This window comes from Eufriesea mexicana, unplaced genomic scaffold (genome assembly GCF_001483705.2).
Source record: "Eufriesea mexicana isolate 0111107269 unplaced genomic scaffold, ASM148370v2 scaffold265, whole genome shotgun sequence".
NCBI lineage: Eukaryota > Metazoa > Arthropoda > Insecta > Hymenoptera > Apidae > Eufriesea > Eufriesea mexicana.
Window position 1 is genome coordinate 864,037 of NW_016908444.1, and position 24,236 is coordinate 888,272.

Consider the following 24,236-nt stretch of genomic DNA (forward strand, 5'->3'; position numbering starts at 1 on the left):
AATAAATAAATGCATATAATTTTATTAATGCTTTTGTAAAAGATATTTGGCAGAAGACTGAGACGAGGGGACTGAAAATTTTGAAATTAAGCATGAAAAACTCTAAAGTGAATTAATACTTCATTCCGATGTTAAAAAACAAGATAAAGACCACAGTTCTGTATCTGTCACATTAAAGAAAATTAGGAAAAAATGATGTAATTAAAGTATAATACATACCAGGGGACTGAAAACTTGAGTGGCAGAGCACAATTTCTGTAACGAATCTGCGATGTTACATCAGACGAACATGATCATCTGCGTATTCTTATGAAACAAAGAATATCTACGAATATCGCTTCGCACTTATAAAACATAAGAACGTCGTTGCTTCGCTAATATCAGAAATGTCAACTGTTTAGAAACAATCGGTTGGCACGAAATAAATTAAATTGCCGTTTCTTATTGCTTGCCTATACAGATATAGTTGTAATCTTCCTCTACCATGAAAATCAAATGGAATTAAAAATATTTTTAAACGTATGGCCAGTGTTGGACACAGAAATTCCAAACTTCTGAGGATCATCCAAATACAGATCAACAGTACAAATAATACACAAATATTTAGGCAATATAAGTTTTATCTTCGGATAACATACTTTTATTCAGTTTGTTGAAGAAACGAACCCTAAATCTAATTTTTATACAAAGTAATCTAAATAATTTTATTCTATACTTCTATTCAGGGAAATTTAATGGCAGAAAGTGCTCCATTGCAAACGAAAGCCTTTTTACGATGATATTATTGATAAGAATATTAATTACACAATATCTATTTATTGTCTGTATCATATTACAGATTATTTTTTTAATAAATATAAGCTAGCCTGTGGATACGAATAACGAATTAACAGAAACCAATGACGATGTAACTTAAACTTTTTTAGTAATATTGCAAACTTAAGTTTCAACATAATGAATTGCAATCGAATACAAAATCCGATTTTAATTTCCATTATATTAATTGCCGTTTGTGCTGAGTTAAATAAATTGTATCTAGGCTGTAAGGTCTGTATAGAAGACAAGTATTTCAACGTTTCGAGGAAGTGTTAGCGATCGAATGTCGCCGAACATTTGAAATAAAGAATGGAAAATTCCTCTTAAGGAACCGAAAGCGTCTTCTGTAGAATGTTCTTCACTTCGAATAGCAAAAGGAAAAAAAAAAAAAAGAAAACTAAAAATATTGCTTCTCTTTTGGCACAAAGCAATACGATATATAACGTTGCCTTTCTCTGCATTCGCAGTTTCACTGAAGCAGAACTCCATATCAAACAGACGATGTATTTGCGTACCAATTTCGGAGTACAAAATAGCTTAAAAGTTACTTTATTAAGTACGCAATGCAGAATGCATCTGATTATTATTATTAGTAGGCATGATTATCGAAAGAGAACTCGGGGAACAAACGATGGTAAAGAGGACGATATGTTACACGTGAATCCGTGTAAGACGCAAAGAAACTCTTGCCTTAAAATTAGATAAGCTAAATGCATTCATGTTTGTATGCGATACATTAATAACGTACAGTAAAGAATCCTTATTGACGTTCCATACGGACGAATCGTATCGACATGCATACAAAAGTCACGCGAATTACACTTAAGTAGACACAAAGGTTGTTTCTCTTCTTATTGTTCAATTCTCGGTGCTATTTATCTAAATTTATGGAAATGCACCCATAGGCGTGCGTATTAGTTGAAAAGATAGATTGTAAATAGGAAATTGAATACAGTCAAGCTGATACTCTTAATCCTGTTTATTTCTCTTCACACACCCTTTATTATATTTAATACGAGTACTATAATCCACGTATTAAATATGCTTACGAGTTGATCGAACTTTTGTGTAAAAGAAACTGTTCTTTGTTACTTTTCAAGCTGTAAATGTAATTACACGCGATTATAAGCGACACTGCGCAAATGTACTTGGGAAAAACGATGTAATGGAAAATCCTGTCAAAATTATATAGTTACGAAAATGTTATATACGAAAACTAGAAACACTGTATGCTACTGCCACTTTACATTGAACGATCTTACCAAACGTAAAGGTTTTCAGACAGCTGTGCAAAGACTACATTGAAATCTAAATTGGTACATTGACGAAGCAATTAAGATCTCATTTGACGGTCTAGATGTTAATTCCACTTGTTGTCTTTACCTTATTAATAATAACACTGAAAGTATTTTATAGTGCGCGCGTTTGTTTTCGTGCCTTTAAATGCGTGTGCACGTGTTCACAATGATCGCGAGACATCAACGATAAGATATCTAGATGTTATTACGTCTGCCCATAGAGTACCGATAGACTACCATTTTTCAATATTTCACTCGTTCTATTAATACGAACAGACGTGAAAATGTAAAAAGTATCGTGAGATCAAAATTCAAAATTACATTGTCAATGAGATCAAGTACGTAAGATTATATTTCTTAATATTAGAGGTAAATTAGCTAGCTGTGTAAATGAATATTTGTATCTTTTGGTTGTATCCGAACTAGTTGAATTACGTATTACCCTTTTGTGAAAATAAATATATTTTACAGACGTACGTTGTAATTAATTTCGTAAGAAGCGGGTTGCAAATGAAAATATTGTAAATTAATTTCGTTGCGAAAACAAGTGGAAACGTTTTATTGTATGCTTAAAAAAAAGGTCGCTGTAATTTATAACCATTGTACAGGTAACGATCGATGGAAAGATAAAGAGGTGCTATATAAACTGCTTCTGCATTTCTTTCTATTACATTACCAAAATTAAATTTAGCGCGTAAAATCCTTAAAAGAAAGTCACATAGATATGCACACGTGTGTGTGTTAAGAAGAACGTATCGAAGATTTCATTGCCAGTATAAGAAATGGAAACATAAACGAATACGTAACGATTACGCGCATGTGTACGTGTGTGTATCGCTTAATTTTGAAATTTCGATCGCGTATCACGATTGTTATCGAAGGAAATGAAAGGAAAGTAGATTTGAGAAAGAAAGTTCGAGGAAATTCGAAATTTTTGATTATTTAATGCTCGCCAGAAATCGAACGCAGCGACAAATTGATGTCAAGTGTTGCTCGGGCAGTTCCGTAAGCAACCGCTGTATATTCGGACGTTTCCGTATTGCGCATGGCCGTAACACAAAGAGAATAGTATAACTCGATTAAACGCACTCACGGACAGCTTCATTTTGAGGCAGACGTCTGCACCATCGAGTGGCAGTTTACTGTCTTTCTACGTTGAGATATCATCACTTTATTCCCATATCCTCGATGTATCTGACTCCGCGATATATCGAAATATACGGTGAAGTGTTCATGTAGTATTCGTACAATCGTTGACACCGTTCACGTGCCAGACGAAGACCTACCTCCATCTTTCCATCGAAATCGACTCGAAACACCTCGTGGACTCGAGCAGCGAAAAAAGGCTCTAAAAATACTGATTCAACATGGAGCAGAAGCGGGTGTATAAAGTGGTGCTCACTGGAGGTAAGTTATATTTTTTCTTCCTGCGAATAATTTCATTGTCATACATTCCATGTGTCATGGAAATGTAATTCGTTTCCGCCTTTTCGTTGCTTTGACAATCACGTTACACTCAGATACCTTGGAAGCTTATCAGCGGTGTAAAAATGTTAATCGAATTTCCATAAAACAGAAAAAGTTTCTTCGTGTTTATCGTAAATTTGCGCATACATAAATTCACTTCTTTACACTCGCCCGTACCAAATTATTCATACGGACAACTATACAAACGCGGTTATTTAAATTCGCTGCCTATGGAATAACTCGAAATATTATATCGATATTGACAGCTCGACGTGTCTAAATTTAAGTCGTCAAAAACACGTATCACGGATCATTTACATAGCATCGCGACGATATATGACAGTCAGAAATTTGTTTTCCCGTTACAAACATTTCGATAAGCGTTCAGAAAGAAAACAATAAACAAATGCAGGATCCAATTTCTATTTCTATAAATATCGTGATGTATACTGGGTGTTACCAGACGCATGATCAGGTTAGGGATGATTATACGTGCGAAAATAAGTCGAAAAGGGGAGCAACGTTTTTCCTTTCGAGTTTTCGTTTACGAGAAAATCCAGTTTGAGAATTGTTTCCAATTAACTCGATATATTTTCGTTTACACTTTCATATTCGTTGTCCTCCGTAATGTTCGTAATCCATCTTCAGTCGACGGGCTACCGGTCCACTCTTAGTCTGTTTGCGCCGGTTAACAACGGTATTAAGAACTGCTGCGTCTAAATGTATAACTCTTTTACGACCACCGCAGATTAATCATGTAATCAACGATGCTCGATTAATCTTTCTGTATCATCCTTTTGTCTGGGTGGTGATTTGGATTTCACGACATATTATTACGATTTGACTGATACAGTAACGGACTAACGATAAGAATAACCTGTAGCTGTGCGGTTGGAGGCAGAATTGTAAGCAGTGCAGGTACCAATGGTACCACCTGTCGTCCGGTAACACCCTCTATAAAGAAATACGCGTCACGTGTATAGCAAACGCAAAAATACAACCAACTACGTATATTATCTTTTTTCTACGCTTTGAAATAATATTCGATAGCATATAACAAAATGAATTCGATAGCACAATGCAAGGTCAGTTCTAGAATCTACGTTTCTTAAACGAAAGATCTCGTTGAATGATTTACCCCTCGATCAGTAACCTCGAATGCCGAATCGAACAATCGCGCCGATACATTAACACTTCATTTTAGTTATTGAGACAACGAGGAGGATGGAGAGAATTGATTTAATCAGAAGCATCTCGATCGGTCATTGAACGAACACATATCTACGCATGTTCGTATCGAAACTTTCCGATACCTCTGCATCTCCTTACCATACTGTTGTTAGCATTACCATAGTGACCAGTTTTACATGCGCATTCGCCATTTTTCATCACCGACGATATTTGCAATGTAGAGTGGTCGGGGCAAAAAACTCCTCGCAAAGTCTGCGTACAATTCAAACCAGTTACAAGTAAATGAGCGTATATATCGTACAACTGGTTAGGGGGGCACGCAATCGCGTATACACTGACAGGAGACATCTTTTAATCTACGCGCATCGTCTGGTTCGGCAATATTCGAAACGAGAGCAATAAACGTGCTCGAACATCTACACGACACGTGCGTGCCTCGAAATATTAACGCTTGAGACTTATCATCCCTATCTCTTGCACGTGCCCAGTAGGCAAGGAAACGTTGCACGTTCCTTCCAATGTGAAGACAGTTTAAAAAATATATCAATTTTTAACATCGTTAAAGTCGTGAAAGAAAATTTCCGTAAGCTTCATCGGTAGATGAGAAGGTTTAGTCGCCGAGGCTAGTAACATATCCGGGGCTCAAGTCACTAGATACGCGATAGGGACTAAGGTCTCGATGACGTTTAGGAGAACCAAGACCTTGAATGGTAGAGTGCAAATGTGTTAAGAACAATTATTGGCGATAATTAGAAATAAATTTGCGTATACATAGTCCTTATCGTTGTTCTCTTTTTCACGCTCGGAGTGACTCTGTTCGAGCAAGTAGAAATTTGCACGGGTCACGTTGCATTTTATTTTCGTAGTTTAAGGCTTCATAAACCAGTCGCGTCACGTCATTCCTATTTGCGCTGTTCGGATCCGTATGGATACCCAATAGCTACGTGTACGCGGAGGTCAAGGTTGGCGACGTCATAACCCTTTGAACTTGCTTTCGTTCGACAGGGATAATCCTTTCCGCCAACGCGAATTTTCTTCGTCGCTTACGATCCTCCTGCGTATCTTATAGCCTACGCATGTCGAAACGAAGCGATTTGCTTCCCTCTAATTAACCGTTTTTATCTCACTGGTAATGGCGTGGAACAACGCGGAATAGAGACAGCGACGACCGGAATTGCTGACAAAGAGATTAAAAATAAAGAAAGGAACGAGTCGGTTAAAGAACGTTTTGCGCTTTTGTGTTTCAGGTCCTTGTGGCGGGAAAACAACCGGTCAGATGCGGTTATGCACGTTCTTCGAAAACATGGGTTGGAAGGTAAGCCTGCTTTACCCTGTTGTTCATTGCGCTTTTCGTATAGCAGAGAGACGACCGATGCTTCGGTTCAAATGAAATACCCCAAAGAGTTCAATAGCCTCTAGTTAATTAAGCAAGCCCGATTATTTAATTTTATGTCTGCGCCATCCGTAATGTCTACGTTCTTACCCCGGTTTCACCTTGCCAAAATTTTTGCCAAAAAGATTCACGAGTTCGTGTGATTAAACCTGCTTAACAACGAAAGCACGAAAGGATCGCCGTATACAAACTTCCACGTACACGACTACTTTACATCCAAGATCTGTAAATATTTTCTTTTTCCGTGGAGACTGTTTCCCCACGTGGCAACGCATCCAACGGGAATAAAGCTTGTTATCCATGAAAAAGTATGAGAAAGAGCAAATTAATTGGATATACGAACTGATTTTGGGATTACCGCCCTTCAATGTGGATTCGATAGAGCGCACGTTATTTTCTTTTTCAGGTATTCCGTGTTCCCGAAACAGCGACCGTGCTGCTCAGGTATGCAATTACACAATAATAAATTCATAGATAGAGGAAGAAACTGATATGACCGTGGTACGAATGTTTTCGATGCGAATTCGAAGCTATTCGGATATGCTTGGAAAACCGACCACCGATCTTTCATCCTTCCACTCGATATCGCATGCTAAAAGGATCCTAGAAACTCCGTCCTTTTACCATTTTGTCGTATATCGATGGGATCGGATCGGTTTTCGCTGCGTAACGAGTCGCTTTAAATTCGTACGCTTAAGCTTTCGTTCGGTGCTTACTCCGTTACCTTTCGCTGTCCAGTTATAAAATTATTGATCGAGACACGGATAACCGTACTAACGAACATAACAATCGCGATGACGTAGGAACAATTCGCGCTTCTATTACCGACGAAAGTAAGAAAACACGGGAGTACGATGTACTTCAAAACATCCTTTGTCTAGCATCGGAGCAAAAGTGGATGAAGCGTTCATAAACTATATTCCTGATCGTGACAAACGATGATTCATTACGGAAACAGTTGTTCGACGAATGTATGCATCGTGCGCGATACTACTCCGATGTCGATGCATCGGTATGGCACGTTGAGTAACGATTAAAAGGACGATGATACTCGAGAGAAATAACATCGTCACCTGTGTACAATAATCTCTCTGTAAGTGACACCGCTTCGGGACCGCTTAGTGTCACTTATAGAGAAGTATGACGTTCTCAAATCACAGCACCCGACGGACTACTTCTCGAGCTCGCTTTTCAATCCGACGACTCGAGCCTTCGAGTTCGCTTTCACGTTCACACCTGTGATGAGCTTGCTACGTTATTCGATGAACCAAAAGGTCATATCTGTGAACAAATAGATAACTCATCTTCTGTATAGACTAGTCTGTTTTACGAGCTAAAACGATACACTCTCTACTAGCGACAATCCGATATCCCACCGATATTCTTTACCAACTAGTCCCTTGGTTTGCCAACTGTTTCATCTATCGTTTTCTTTTCATTTCAGCGGAGGCATAAAGTTTTCAGACCTGAACGCTGAAGAAGGTAAGTTCACTTCGATTTTTCATCTTTTTACCACTCTCTAGCTTTAGCCCCGCCCGTTCGTTACGAATTCGCGTATCCGGTTCGATTTTGCTGCCGCACACTAGACCCCCATCTACCATGCGTTACCCGTGCTTTCCCATGGTGGTATCCGCAACATCGTACGCCTTGCCCCGACTTTACGACGCTGATAAAAAACGCTCGCAACAAGGCGTTTACGAGGCACTCGCGAGAAGGGAAACATTATTCCACTATGGAATTTATGCCCCGCGTCTTTTATTACGTCTACGTGTTCTACTCTTCGCGGACGAACACGGCAAACCAGCACATTCGCGACCGTTCCCGCGAAACTTTAGCCATAGGTAAGTTCCGTCGAACTTCTTTATTCGAAGCTTGATAAAGGCGAAGTAACTTAAACATACGCGTTATCGCACCCCGATAACCGCCAACTTCGCGTTTTCTCGCTTCAACGCGGTGAACATGAAATTTTACAACGCTTCTAGAGAAACGTTACGATGCAGGACACGTAATTGCCACAGTCTCGCGTAGAACAGGGTTTCTCAGTAGGAACTGTGCGACAAATTCTCGAGTCCACGCGAAGAAATTGGAGAAATCAGAGAGAAATGTTTTGTAAATTTACACTTTCGCCCAAAAGGGAATCATAGGTCAAAAAAGGTCGAGAAACCTCGATAGGATAGTGGCAGAGATATTCCATTCTAAAGTGCCCCTTACGACGAAGTTAATTAAAATTGTTTAAGAATTTTGCAACGCATCTCTATAAGCAGAACGTGGTTATCTTGCGATTATGTTAGATCGGGTACTCGAAGTTTGCCAAGAGATACTGTGTCATGGAAGTATCAATCACTGGTCCGTACATGTACTTCTCGTGCTCTCTCGTTTTATCCCTTACTGTCGCTCGGGTATAGATATTACTGCGAAAGAAAGACCCATTTTCAATGATAAACTCGAATTACCTGACTCGCCTAGTGCTACTCTCGTGATACTTGAGATATAATATTTTCGCAACGCGAAATTGCAAACGTAACGGAATTGTAGGTACATCCACGCTGATAGGATCCACGAGAAACGAAGTAACTAAGTAAAGACTGGTTTCCGGAACGATATCTCAAAACCAAATCGATAGAACGAAGCATCTCGAGAATCAGGGATTACAATTTTCCTAAATACGGGGCCAGAAACGGATAACAAAATATGAACGAAATGATTCGATTAACAGATAAGATCGAGCTATACGTAACTGGTAAATATCGAGAAAATCTCAGGTTCCGTAATGAGTAAAAGATTCTTCGAATAAGAGATGTCGGAGCGAATGATGGATCATTCGAGTAAGTCTCTTGCTTTTTTCGGCCTGAATTCGTCTCGTGTCCAATTACGTAACGTTACATCAGCTTGTGCCACTGGTTGCTTCGTCGTCGAGACTCTGTCGAATGCTTTAACGAACGAGAAACGATTTGGGCGTAGTAGCGCAGAAAAGGTGGCGTGGAAGAAGGGACAAGATTTCACGCGCGCATTAAAGTCAGAACAATCCGTGTAGTTAGTTGCGGGTGGGCTAAAGAAGAATGACCACTGTATAAGCATCGCTCGTTGATTGCGTAAAATCGAAACCGGCATGGTGCCAAGATTCTCGCGAAGCGGTGGACGCATCCCAGTCACAAGACGCGTCACAGCGTTTCGAAGTGATCAACTGACCAAGTATGAATGATATAACGACCCTGCACGTTACGCGACTTGGTAACCGAGAAATAGAAACCGGGGGGAAAAGAGAAATATGTCAGGAGATCGATCTCTGTCGAGAATTCGTTTGCCTGTGAACGATAAGGGAGGAGACCTGAAGTCTTCGAGGTTTAATTTGTTAGACCTAAGATACTTGTCATTGACCTAACCGAGGAAGTTTATCAGCGACAATGTAAAGCTATATATCATTAAGCAGGCGTATTTGATTATCCGTTACGTGCTAAGCATCGTTATCTCGACCGGTTGGCGGAACATAAATGCTTGAATCATATCGCGTTCGTATGAGTACGCAATGATTTTCGAAACACTGGCTTCCTATAGTTATTTCAATGACACGGTATCATCGCTCGATGCACAGTTACATTCTGGGTCGCGAGCTTTCCTTCGATAGGTCACTCCTGAAAAATAGACCTCTCCCCTTGCGGGCTATTCGTTATCCGACTAATCGTTCGCATCCAATTACATACAGTCGAGCGATCGCAGAACGTGCAGCTGATAAATTCAACGACCGCGATCTATACCCAACGCGTGTTTCTTTCAGACATTTCCCGTATAGCATTTGTTTTTTCCTCTCTTTTTTTCCTCTAAAAACCGCTCTCCATTGCATAATATACGAAATTACGTTATCGCAGTGATTTATAGGTTACGATTATTTTAACTAGCATTCGTAAAGACATATCTTATTATACCTCCTCCCGTGGAATTGTACCTGGCAGCTGTGCATACCTCGATATCTCAGTAATGTTGCACATTTGTTCGGAAATAACGAGAAAAAATAGCAGCTTTATCTCTTCTTTTTTCCCCCCCTTTTTTCCTCTCTTTCTACCTGTGTTTAACTACCCACTTTACCCATCGGTAACGCGCCACCTTATAACTCGATTGACAGTTATTTATCGTCTACCAGATAAATTCTCACGATTACCGTGGCTGGTCATCGATATTCATGCGGCTAAGTGCAGTAAAAATGTTTGTGAAACAAAATGACCGTTTGTGCACCACTTAACGGGAGTGTCTCGACTCACCTAGAAGCCTCGCTCGTTCTCGCGAATTTTCTATTCTATTTACACGTGCCACGAGATTAACCATAGGATAATAATACTACTCTCGAAGAATTATGTAACGCATAATCGGTAGCAGAGTTTCGTCAAAGCGGGTGCAACACGGAGCACGCGACTCTCGAAATTTACAATTCCTCGTTATTGTTATTTATCCAATGCATATACGCGTTTTCTTGTGAAACGTTGCCGTTCGTAATGTATCACCAGCGATTTCTTGCCAGATTCGTTGCTTCATCTTATATCAAATTGAAATACCAGTTTCATCGCTTTCAAAGCTTCCAACAGGTTCTCTTCGGCATGAAAGAGTCATCCGATGGTAACTAGCTGTAATCCACCGGCCGATGCCAAGTCTGTGGATGCAAATTCCAGTTAGAAAGTCGCATTCCAAATTATTCGTATTCCCCGTATACCGCGAAAAACGCACCTGTTTTTCTCTTACGCGCGTTCCCTTCGACCTGACTTACGCTTATGTAAAAGTACTTATCAGCTTTAATCCGTGGCCTTGAAACATCGCTACAAATCTGGCTTCCTGTGCGACAAGATCCTCCTTTTGGCTTCTTCCCTGAGTGGATACGTGTTCCGAATTGATGGCACCTGAAAACGTCGATTTTCGTTATCATCCGGTACGATTAATATCATTTATCGCGCTTAAAACGAAACGCTATCGATGCCACGGGTTTGAGTGTCTTTTTCCTCTTTTTCTTTTCTTACTTCCTTTTCTATTAATAGACGAAATTATACAGGCAATACAGCCTCGCGATGATTACGATTTAAGCAGTTACAATTTATCTCATTTCGCAGCTATCGATATGCGATACATAAGTTAATGTAGGTCAGTTGCGAAGACACGTATTCTATGTATTCCCGGATGCATCGGTAAGATATATCGTAATAAGTTTGTTATTAATACATCCATATTCAACGCCGGTTGCCATACGTGCACCATTTTCTGCCCACGCGCCAATTTTCTCTTATGACTTCGCGTGTCTGGGCAATTGCCTCCGGTTTTTTTCCTTCCATCCTCTTCTTTCTTTTATTTTCTTCGTCGAAACGACTCTCCTTGCACCTCGTGTTATTGCAATACAAGTACCTTGTATTATCAGAACGGCAAGGAGCAATTGGACGTAGGAAAATATTCGTCGAAGTCTTTTCGAGAAGCGTTGAGAACGTGCGGAACAAACTCGACGATTGTTCGCGAGTCTTTCGAACAAAAAGTCTCGAAGATTCTTCTCTCGAATGAAGATGAACATTGGAACAGGCGAGAGACGATTTAGAACTTATATTCGAACTTCATACGTACCGAAAACATGACGTGGAAAAGAAATAATGTTTCGAAGATACCACGCATCGAATGCATTACAATTGTGAGATGCGAGATACGCTGTCAGATTCTCATCTAAAACGCTTTGACAATCGAGATAGCAAAATGCAGTTCGATATAAAAATCAAACGGCAAAGAAAACGGTTGTATGATATTCATAACCTGTCGCGCCATATATGTGTATATCCGCTGCAAACACGATTTGATTATGCTTCGTCGATTTAAAATTGCAACAGAGCTATAGGTGATCTTACCAAGGCCGTACTGAGTGGAAGAATTAATAAGAACCGGTTACAATTATTAACAAATCTTCCGGTTATGACCGGTTATAACGATCAGTAAAAGCCTGTCGACCAGATGTGTCCGGAATTCCTGAGACTCTGCAGAAGTTTCTTGTGGCATACTGGCTTGTCGGACCATTTCGGTTGTCGCCCGATTTCACCCGACTTTTACCGATCCCGACTCGAACCCCAAATCTCGGGATTCCGCACTCCACTGTTGACGTTCGTTACTCGTTAATGTATATTCCATTATGTAGATTCCTTTATTTGCGACGCACTCAGAAAAATTACGTAAGAAGTTTTGCTAACTGCTAACGAAACCCATTTCAGAGAGATCTCAATTGACGATGCAATTATTCGTTGTAAACGACGCGGCGATTGTTCGACGCGAAGTTGTCTATTGTCGACAATAGAGGGTGATCGCATCGCGCACAAGCGAGCACGCGTTGAATTTCACGAAGGTTGCAAAATACCGGTAGAAGGAATTTTATCTTCTTCGAGCACTGAAAGACGATCGCTCAGATACGCTTCATGTGGCTTGCATATTCCTTCTTTTTTGCATTAAGCTGTATCCTCTGGCGTGCGACTTTGCTCCGCGAATTCAACTTTCGATCCATGACTCTGTTCCTTGGAAATTCTTTCAATTTATTCATTATTCCGTATATTCGTTTCGATCCACTCTATACAGGGTGTACTAGGATTTAACCATCAAACTTCGTCGGCATATTCTATGAGGGAAATAAGTGAAAAAAAATGTTAGGCGTACATAAAAACAGATAGCTTAAAGTTTTAGAATAAAGTTACGACAAAATTACGGAACACGAAGGAAACCATAAGGGACTTGCGGTCGTTGCGATATTAATAATCGAATAGATAAGCAACGTTTACATTTAATCTCTTTATGAAAGCTATGTCGTGTATGTATATTTATATACTATATATGTGTATTTCGTGTCAATATAAAATACATTGACGAAGTTTCGCGATTAAAACCTGAAATATCCTGTGTATTAGGTCGTGACTAATCGATTTTTTCGTTTCGCTTAAAGTTCAACGGTGTAGCAATTCAACGATCGATCGATAACCTAATCTGCAAAAGACGATTCATGTTGCAATAACGAAATGTTGGTAAATTCGATGCGCCCGATGAAAATTCGTGGAAAATCGATCGGTGTATCGGTGGTGCAAAAACTCGTTCAAAGAAACAAATTGCAAGGGGAATCGATAGGCATCGTGTCGCGTGGAGACGAGGCAGGCTCGCGTGCAGAATGCCAAGTAATTTCGATGACAAACGGTGGAACAAGACGGGTAGAAAACCGGGTAAATAATACTACGACGGATCGTTCTGAAACGATTTAATTAAACCGCGTAGAAGAGAGAAAAAGAAAAGCCGAAGGGCGTGGGGGAGGGTACATGACACAGAGGCTTATCGAACTGGAAGTGTCTTCAAGGTCGGTTGGTTCTAGCAAAGGGATCCGGGTCGCGTCCTTCGATTACGAAGTCCTCGCAGCGACATTACAGGAACAGGTCGAACAAAGGCGAAGCGAGGTGGCCGGAGATCTTGGAAGTTAACTCTGGTGAGGGTGAGTTTTAGAAGTCATCCTTAGTAAAGAAGACACAGACAAGAAAGGGACACTGTTTTTATCTTCACTACGAGAAAGATCACGATTACAGAGATTACCTGCTGAAAGACCACGAAGGTTATCTTTCCTTCCGATGCTCCTATCTTGTCGATAATTCTCCTCTTCGTCCTATCGCGTATGCACCCTCTTCCTCTTCGTGTTCGTGTGATTTTTGTTGCTCGGTATAGTCAGAGGAACAATTATCGATATACGATAATGCCGTATCTTCTTTTCGAAAGCGGTAATCTCTGTGCGTGATTTAACCCTGTCAAAAATAAAAGAGGCTCGTTATCCGATCGCTTTGCTAAAGCGACTCGTGTCGATCCCTGCTACTAGATACTCGCCAGTGCGACCGACCGAATCATGCCCATTGTGCCATACTTGATAAATTAGGTATAAGCATTTTTATGCTGCATTTCTGCACACTGCCAAGCATTACCTATCAAACGTCTGCTACCTCTCTATACATCTCTCGCGTTTCTGTGCGTACACGTACAGTATTCTTTAATCCTTACCGTTTTCAATCATATCCCATCGGGACTCACGAAGGATTCAAGAGAATAAATCTCGCAACATCGACGAGAGCTGATCATTACGGAGGAAGCTTGTACCTCTCGATTCTCCTTGCTCTTAATTCTGCCATCGACTTTCGGAGGCGCCGTAACCCGTTGCTGTAATAAATGTATGCAAAGCGTTCACGCTAGACGTTAGATGCTATTAATCGCACCTCAGAACACGTGGTACACTTACGATATCCATCGTCGTTCACCCGTGAAATCGTAAAGACGTTCCTGCGTGCCCCATTACTCGCAACGATCGTTCCTGTTCGTCGACATCGCAGAGCTCTCGGAGTCGAGGCGCATCCACACGGACCATGGTGGATGATCGGTGGTGCCGGAAAACGTTGAATCCGGTTACGGTTCGATAACTGAAACGTGAATCGACGGTCATTGAAAGCGATTATTTGGAGGCTGTCGAGGTCTCCAGACGATCGTTCCATTAATTGCAGTTTTTCTCACTTATACGATAACGAAGAGCATATCGTGACAGGAACTCGTACACATATATATACGATCCGGTTGGTCCGTGTGAAGCGATACGTCGTATCAACTGATGGCATAAAGAACGCGACCGAGTGTCTGGACGTTCGACTTTACACGCGAAATGTTTGTCTCTCTGCGAAGAATCTTACTCCGTCAAGACGTGGGCTGAAACATTTTTAAAAAATATAAAGACCACTATCGAAAATTAGAAGTTACTCGGACCCGCTTGACTTTGGGTCAAGATACGAAATCCAAGGAACACAAAAATAGAGATAACAGACCGCGAAACGTGTAAATGACCGGTCTTGGAGCGTTGAAAAGACCGGAGAGCCGGAGACATCCTGTTAACGAAGCAAGCTTCGATTTTCACGTTTCCTTGTCCCGATCATCGTATCAAACCCGATGCGACGGTTACACTTGATTCGTTTGCATTCACCATACAACGCGTTTGGAAGTATTCGAAAATCGATATGGATCACCGATCTATCGACGTTATTGTAATCGACTTCGAGCGATTATACAAGACCGTGATTTGTACTTCGTATTCGGTCGATCGTAATCGCTTTGCTTGTTAGCGCATTCATTGTCATGTGGATAAAATGATTTTAACGCGGAATGTACAGAGTGATTCCCTCGCTAGTGCACTCGAAAGACAGTACCACCGCATGAACATCGCCAATATCGCACCAGGGGATTTGTATCCTTATAGGTTAATCTGACGAATGTGTACAGCGACTGCATTTCTCTGCGTCTATGTGTGAGCTGCAAAGTTTGAAACGTAAAGGTTTTCCGAATGGGTGGTAGTGTCTTTGCTTCTACTAACGAACGAATCACCCTGTATAAAGTGTATGTAACATACCCTGTGTGTAATCTACACCCTGTGTAATATATCGGCCTCGCGTATAACATTTACTTCTTAACTCGTTGAAACGGTATGGGAAGAAAGATACTTGGAGGATTGAAATTCTTCTCAAAGCGATACGTCGTTCTAAAAAGATTTAAACGAATCATCGGGTTATACTTGTAACAGGATTACGTAAGTTCGTTAAAAAGTTACTATATACGTGATCGTCATCGCTTATCAACACAGCGTAAGCGGGGTAAACTTCACCTCTGAGAACTCTCCTTTTTGGCGGTATTTTTTATTCTTTGTTTAAGCGAAGTATTAATCGAGTGGAGTTCAGAAATACAACTTTTAATGACAGGAATCCATCTCTTCAAAAATTATGCCTGTTGAAAGATTGTAAAATTTTTTATTTCATTCCTTTACATTTATTATAATTAGATCTATTATAAATATTTCCTAACCTTTAAGCTGCACTACTCGACGTCATTGTTTTGCGTCCTATGGTGAGGTGTGTTCCCTCTCTACTATTCGTCACGTGACCTTTCACCATTTGACAAACGGAAAATGTATTATTTACTACGTTAGATAAAACACTTTATTAATTGTTAGAAAAACATATGGTTTCCTAATAGTATCTATTAGAAACGTCATTTTATCTATTCCATTGTGCAAAAAAATCTTCCTGTCGTTAAAAATGGTATCCCAGCAGTGAAGTTTAGCCGCGCGAATTAAACGTATGTCTAATTAATTCATTGCTTGCTATTACGCAAACAATTGCAAACGCGGGAAAAGACGTAGTTATGATCAGCCTGGTATTTTCGTATGTATAAGTTGAGATTCGTAGGATAAAGGAACTATCGAGAATAGCTTTACATTTTGTATATTAAACAGTTTGAAATTACACGTTATGTACTTTGATCTGTTACAGCATTCAAATTTCAAGAGAACCTTTTGCGCACGATGCTACAAATAGAAAATACGTTCTTCCAGCTAGGTGAAAGTTCTTCAAGAAATTGCCTTATTATTTGTGATCGCGGTGCCATGGATGCCTCTGCATGTGAGTAGATTATCGATATGCTTTTCCTTTATTCTCCGTAAATCAAAACCTGGTCTAATTTATTTTCTTTTTTAATTTAGTTATTTCGAAGGATAAGTGGGAACTGATGGCGGCTTCGAATGGATGGAACAACGTCGAGCTCCGAGACAATAGGTATAACCAGATTATCCACATGGTTTCAGCGGCGAACGGCGCCGAAGACTTTTATTCGACGGAAGATCACGCGTGTCGATCTGAAAGCGTCGATCTAGCCAGGGAACTCGATTACAAAGCAGCCGCCGCCTGGGTTGGGCATCCTTACTTCGATGTAATAGATAACTCGCAGGATTTTGAATCAAAGCTTTGTCGCATGATCGAATGCGTGTGCCAAAAGCTAGGTATCGATACCGGGGACAGATTGCAGTCGAGTAGTACAAAGGTTAAGTTCCTCATTAAAGGTCCTCTACCGATGGACTCCAAGTTTCCGCCGTTCCAAGACTTCGATGTCGTCCATAACTATCTCCAAAGTAGCAATCCAAAAATGCAAGCTCGTCTACGTAAACGTGGCCAAAAAGGTGTGCGGAACGATATAATTACTATGTGTAATCTTCACTATTAATTGATCTATATTGATAACATGAAATCATATGTAAATTTACATTGGCAGGTCACTGGTCTTACATTCATACGATTCGACGTCCAAAAATGTGCGGCCAGGTGATCGAAGTTAAAACACAATTGACTCATCGAGATTACTTAAACATGCTCGCTCAACGCGATGACTCGCATTTCACCATTTTTAAGCGGCGGCGTTGTTTTCTCATCAACAATCAATACTTTCAGTTAGATATATACAGAGAACCAGCTCATCCAAGGTGAGAGTTAGTTAATTTAAAAGCTATACGCATTGGTATAGCGAGGAAATTTTTTAATATGTAACGACCAATGTGACTAACATGATTATTTCAGGTGCCAAGGATTGATGCTACTCGAAACGTACACAGCATTATCGGGAGACGAGCTTAAGAACATATTACCACAGTTCCTGACAATCGAGAAAGAAGTCACTGGAAATCCAGATTACAGCATGTTCAATCTTAGTCTACGAGAAGAATGGAACAATACTAATAAATATTGTGAAAATTTATACGGTACGTATTGAATATTTTTTATCATTAAATCATGCATATATATTTAACTAATAGATTGCACATGTCTCCTTAATTACAAAAATGTGTGGAGGATGTCATTTGACTCGTTCATTTTTTTTGTTCTTGTTAACGATCTATCGTTTGAAACAATCCAACAGCAATTAGATACATCTTTTTTAACTGTACAGATTACGCTCTTAAAGGCTTGAAGGAATCTGGTTTGACAGAAAATAAAAGTACTTATCCACCAGAAACAAAAGATACATCGATTAAAAAACTAGTACACGGAGTTGATCGTAGAGTCAGTGGTATGGACATTGCTGTAAATAGTGTAGATAAAGTTGTAAATGGCGTACAAAATGGCGTCCACGATGCTACAAATGGCAACGTAAAATTCGTCAAACAAAATAGCGTACAAAGCAATAGTCAAGGGCGCGATAATGTTGCAAAATTTTGAATGATAATTCGAATAATAAAAATTTGTGAAAAGATGTGATAAGAACTGCTTTTGAAACGATATGAAAACAAAACGGTATGTAACAAATAAATGAAAGCTTAGAGACTAATTACTTGAGTAATTTCAAAAATAATTTATGGGCACTGACAAGTAACTCGATCTAAAATTTCTTAGGCAATATAAATATAATAATAAACTTACAAACTATGATACCTATTTTTTAATCAATCTTGCGTGCATATTTTGGGGGATACGCATGTGAAATATACTTAATAATTCGACTGTAACTTATTTTTTACCGATGTGTTTAGTAAGCGATATTAACAGATATATCAAGCATTTTTACATTTAAATCACTTCACTTTACTTTTTTGTGTTATGTTACCTAGAGTATTGTTATAACCCTTTATTTAAGAAAAATACTATAAATGAATATGATAAAAAATACACATAACACATAGCATACAAGATACTTATTGAGCTATGTAATATTTACGGTAAGATCAGCGTGAAATGTACTTTCCTTTAAACATTAACATTATCTTAATAATGTTAAAGTAATATTTACACTAACGTGAACAAGTTTAAATTTATAAATTGTATTGTAGAAAACGAAAAAAAGTTTCATCCCCGCTGTAGTAGTCCATACAGTAGTAAATATAAATTTTATAAGTAAATTAATTACTAGTGGTCTCTTATAAAATGCTGAGATCTAATATTTTACTTGTTTTTTTTAATAAATATATCGTCGAATATGGTTCAACCATTGCACTGTTTTACAGTATTGTCATAATTATGTATTATAGTCATGACAAGGTAATTGTCTAACATAATAGCACTTAACAGGTACTTTTAATAAAGGTTTAAGTTCAAAATACTTCGATTTATTAAAAATACTATTAGATTGAATAAATATATCAATTTCTGAATTTTTGTCTTTTATAAAAAAAAAACATTGATTTCAATTGATTATTATTTATGATACGCTTATTATTTAATGTACCAAGGAAAATTGTTTAATATAAATGTTTGGTAAATGTAAATTATGACGATTGTGTGTGTGTGTGTGTGTGTGTGTGTGTGTGTGTATGTATATATATATTATATAATGTGTGTATATGTATATATTTCGAGACGAAGTGCCTATGAGATGTTCAGTCGCGGAAGTGAAAAGAATGATATATAAATATATATTTTCAACGAAAGATACAATAATCAGTTACCATTGTACTTATACCATATATAATTGATCTAAATTTATATTGTACCCATGACTATCTAATAAAATGTCATGTGCCTATCGCTTTTTGTATATTTTATAATATTCCTTCATTTCTTCCTCTTTTTTAAAATTATTAATACAGACTAAATAATTTAGTATCGTATTATTTTCAAATGACACCATATAAGGATGAAATTTATGGTACAGCTAGGAGGAGAATAGAAACGATTAACTTCTTGGTCATTGCAATTTATTGCTATTTTACGAAAAAATTCTCTTGCATAAACTTATTACTATATAAAATAAGAAACAAAACTAATAAACTTATATAGATGCATGTTTTCTAATTCCATATAAGCCTTACTGGATTTAACAAATTTATATTTCTTTTCTTATATTCAATACATTACTGAAGTTAAATGAAATATGCAGTATATAGCAAGAAGACATGTTATATAATACAAACTGCAGAGCAAAATTTTACTGGTAAAAATACTGAAGTATACAAATCACGTGAAGAGGAAGCTACGTGATATTACACCGATAAAAACAGAATAATAAATACATAATATTTCCGTTTTTCATGTACAATTATATAAGCACTATTTTATGTCTTACAACATTATTTAAGAAGTAATGCATAATGGAAGCGTAATTGTTTTGTTTCTTTTCTTTTGGTATACCGTTGTTACAATTGTGTTATTATTAGTATCTAGATTAGATACTAGATTTAATAGCTTCATCAAGAAAAGGTATTAACAATATTGTACATAACTCACGTAATCCTTTCCTTACATACATCACTTATATAGATAATTTTTACTCTGTACATTAAACAGTATCTAAAAATTTTTATTAAAGCTGTAGTGACACTTTGTATAATATTTAGGTAGAACAGTTACTTCAAGCTACTTATAAATACTTCAGAATTCTGATACAGGAAAACTTTCAAATAGCTGTCTCTTCTCAATGAAAGAGAGACACATAGGTAATTAAATTACATAACAAAATGTAAATAGTAAGAAGACATGTTTCATTTTTCATGGACAAGTTAAGAATATCAAGTATAAATAGAAATATATTTATAAAACTATTTGCATGCAAGACATAATGAATTATGATCCACTTATACAGGTCCCTGGAAGTATTAATTATACAATTAAACTCTATTCTTTATATACATAACAAACAGTTTTTTTTCTTTTTTATAAATATTGAGTAGTATTTAAATAATCATGTAACTTTCAATTCATTTTGAAATAGGCATAACCTGCATGTGTCATACTTTTTGCAAAACTTTATTGGAAGCATGTATTTGTTTCATCTGTTTCTTTCTCTTTTTTTCTTTTTTCTTCCTTAATTTCTTGTTGATAATATGTTATAGAAATTATTGATCACTTTTACTGCTTTTTTGTTTACAAAGCATTTTATGCTTTTTGATTATCATTTTTATGCACTGCTCCAATCGATTCCACTTGTACGAATTCATTTGAGTTATAAAGCATGTAAATCAAATTATTTCCATTTCAGAGTAACTAGCTATATGTTAACATTATTTGTATACTTGACACAATTACATTTACCTACTAATAGCTTTAGTTTGTTGTGCTTTGTACATTTTTAAGACTTTCTTGCTAGGTATTAAAGACTGACTTAATCCTGGCCTTTTCTTGCGTCTATTCATTTGATTATTTTCTTGATCTATTTCATCATCATCATTAATGGAAACCTGACCATTATATTGGGTTTGACAAATAACTGTTTCCTGTGGTGTTCTAATTGCTTCTAATTCAGCTGCTGTACGATGTAAATCAGAGTCATGTGCAAAGGTACAATTATGACCAAACCTGCATCTACCTTTTCTATAATTCCAACAAATCTTTCTACCATTTATCATTTTTGTATCATCAAGAGTTGGAGTCATTTTCACATGTTTCTCAAGAATTGCACTCTTTGCTTTTTCTGCTTCAACAAATGGATTTGAGAAGACTGAAGTTTTCATCGTAGGTATGCCATTAAAATCTGGAGTGGGTAATGGAAGTTTTTCTTTGGAAGCTGTTTTACATATTTCATTGTTTTCATTATTTTCGTCCTCTTCATCATCCTCTTCTTCTTCATCCTTAAAACTAAGGGTTAGGCAATATCAGATTACAAAGAACAAATTCAATCTGACGTGTAAATACCAACTGTGACTTAATATGCTTACATTAATATAAAGGTAAAAATCACACTAATGCATAAAATAACAAATGAAAGTACATAAGAAAATAAATATAAAAGTGTAAAATATATTTATACATATTGCTTATTATAACAAAAACACGAGAAGAGAAAAATACTACAAAAGACTATAAAAAAATAATATTATATTAGTATTAAAGAAGATAAGATTTAAAAATGAGTAAATGTATATTTTTTAATTTTCATTTTGTGAATGCAGGCAGTAATACATAAAGTTATTTGTCTCATAAAAAGCATACACCTGTACGAAATACAATGTTAAAGATATAATGACATAATGATAATTCCTTTTGGAAATCAAAATTTATGAATATGAGGGGTTATACGAAAGAAGAAAACAAACAATAGAGAAACATGCTCGTGATGCTGAAAGCTTACATGTTATCGATACCATCCGAAATATCATCACCACTACTTTCTGAACTCGAGGAAGTTCCATAATCCGCAACTAAGGAAGCCATCGTTCTTACCAATTAATTAACAATATACTCTAACAAACACTAATCTAATATAACCATTATAAACAGTTATGCTCCTGTCCACATTCACAAAATATGGCAACGCTGCAAAGCTAACGTCACCGGAAGTTATTGACGACATTCTTGTATTTTTGAAATTAGCGGTAAACAAAGTTTACTACGTAAGTCTAAAATTCTATTAGATTATTTTTATCGAATCAATAATAAAATTTGAATAATTAAATACTAAAATAAAATCAATCTATTTTATTTATAATTATTTTTCATATATTATAGCAATCATTTATTGAATATTTGTTAATAATTTTATATACAGCATACAAAAATAGCTTACAAAAAATTGGATATTTATTTATGTGATCTGTAAAATTCTTTAAAAAATCAAAATAACAATAAATTTGCATCAATTTAATAGTATAAACATGACATATTTAAGAACATGCAACACCAGAATCATTTATAGTTAAAATACATGAAAGATTTGCTTCTAATTGGAAACTATTCCAAATTGAAATTTTTCTATTCTGAAGTTCCACTTTTTCTAATAACAATCGTGTATTAGGAACATGAGACCAATATTTTCCTAAAGTAGGAATTACATCACTGCACTTTTTATTTGAGCATGTGCTAGTTTCTTCTTCATTAACAGTAGTAGTCCATTGAGTAATTAAATTAACACTAATTATTGATAAACGAAATTCTTCTGCAATAAAGTGACATATATTTGCTAAATGATTTAGTGTAATTGTAGTTTTATGACTTTTAGAGTATTTAAAAATTATTGCTGGTAAAGAATCAATAATTACAATCCTCGTACGACATTCTTCACTTTCTTCTTTTAGAGCAACAGTTAACCAATGTAAAATTTTGAATAATTGATGTATATTATATACACAACATACCTTGATACGTTCCATAGTTTCACTTATAACCTAAAAATTGGTACAAAACTGTATTTTACTTACTTATTTTTTTAATTAGTTCTTATATGATTTGGATATGATTGGATATACATACAATATATATGTACATACCTGTTTACTACAATTTTTTTTTAATAAAATTTGTTCTATTCTTGAACCACAAAAATCTCTTTTTGTATCAATATATCGTACAAGATTATTAGGTTTAAGTGCAATGTTAGTTGCAATTGCAAAGCATAATTGTGTTTTTCCACTTGAAGATATACCACATATTTCATATATTTGACCATAATATAAACCACCTTTTAATAAATTATCTAAACTAATGAATTAAATTTAATATTAATTTCTCAATTTTACACACATAAATACTGTTTATATTTAATATGCATATATACCTTGATAAATTAGTAGGTACTATATTATTTTGTTCTATTTCAAATAAATGAAAAGCATTTTTTACTGTAGTTCCATACTTTTTTAGAATATTTTGTTTGATTTCAAGTATGTCCTATAAATTTAACCTTAAAATTAATATTTTGCAAAGCTTATTATTTATATGATAATATTATTTATTCTAAAGTATTCATTCTAAGTATTTCCTTGACAATTAACTTGTACATATACCTTTAACGATAATCCTGTAAAAGTCGCCAATTTTTCATTATCTTCATCTATAAATTGTATAACAGTAGAAATATGTTTGCGTTGTAATTGCTCTATCATAATACTCGAAAATTTCGAATCTACGACCGTACTTAATGTTGTCATATTTAAAACAGTTAATACTTCAGTTACCATTCATTAATTCTATACATTATATTTTAAACACATTACTTTCGTATCTATTACCTTTAAAATCAATTGTAGCATACAACTGAAATTAACAGACTTCCGGTAGAATAAAACTAACATTTATATTACATTTATTTAAATTTATATATTAAACATAATTAATTGTTATAAAAACATAATATAATTTTAAAATATTCACATAAAAATTTATAATACTTAGAAATAATTCAAAAGAATCTTTATATTTTCGTCATTCATTTTCAGCAGAAATTTCGAATCATTATCGCGTATACTACGTAGATCAATGTAAATGTAATAGTGGTATCCAAAAGATGATGCGCCGAGTACCGAAATGACCTCA

The 24,236-nt window shown here is 36.5% G+C and overlaps 3 protein-coding genes across 5 annotated transcripts; 1 reads left to right on the plus strand and 2 right to left on the minus strand.

Moving 5' to 3' along the window:
- The first annotated feature begins 3,175 nt into the window (after positions 1-3,175).
- Ttd14 (TRPL translocation defect 14) lies at positions 3,176-18,409 on the plus strand. 3 transcript variants are annotated; one of them, XM_017911588.1, is made up of 10 exons: positions 3,176-3,521; positions 6,020-6,087; positions 6,572-6,609; positions 7,610-7,647; positions 13,526-13,642; positions 16,500-16,628; positions 16,709-17,182; positions 17,275-17,482; positions 17,577-17,758; positions 17,947-18,409. In XM_017911588.1, the coding sequence occupies exons 1-10, from the start codon at positions 3,482-3,484 to the stop codon at positions 18,213-18,215; spliced, it is 1,563 nt and encodes a 520-aa protein (XP_017767077.1). In that variant the 5' UTR covers positions 3,176-3,481; the 3' UTR covers positions 18,216-18,409. The 3 variants fall into 3 exon arrangements, with proteins under 3 accessions (XP_017767077.1, XP_017767078.1, XP_017767079.1); XM_017911589.1 differs by having other exon boundaries at positions 13,526-13,636; XM_017911590.1 differs by lacking the exon at positions 13,526-13,642 and having other exon boundaries at positions 3,482-3,521; positions 17,947-18,215.
- A 2,170-nt stretch (positions 18,410-20,579) lies between these two features.
- LOC108555751 (uncharacterized) lies at positions 20,580-22,213 on the minus strand. The gene is made up of 2 exons (XM_017911544.1): positions 22,057-22,213; positions 20,580-21,563 (listed from the first exon to the last, which is right to left on the minus strand). Exons 1-2 carry the CDS (start codon positions 22,137-22,139, stop codon positions 21,017-21,019), a joined length of 630 nt encoding a protein of 209 aa, XP_017767033.1. The 5' UTR covers positions 22,140-22,213; the 3' UTR covers positions 20,580-21,016.
- Positions 22,214-22,588: 375 nt separating this feature from the next.
- On the minus strand, positions 22,589-23,851 carry Rad51D (Rad51 recombinase D). Its single transcript, XM_017911507.1, has 4 exons — positions 23,708-23,851; positions 23,479-23,591; positions 23,192-23,402; positions 22,589-23,089 (listed from the first exon to the last, which is right to left on the minus strand). Exons 1-4 carry the CDS (start codon positions 23,849-23,851, stop codon positions 22,589-22,591), a joined length of 969 nt encoding a protein of 322 aa, XP_017766996.1.
- Between the last annotated feature and the right edge of the window lie 385 nt (positions 23,852-24,236).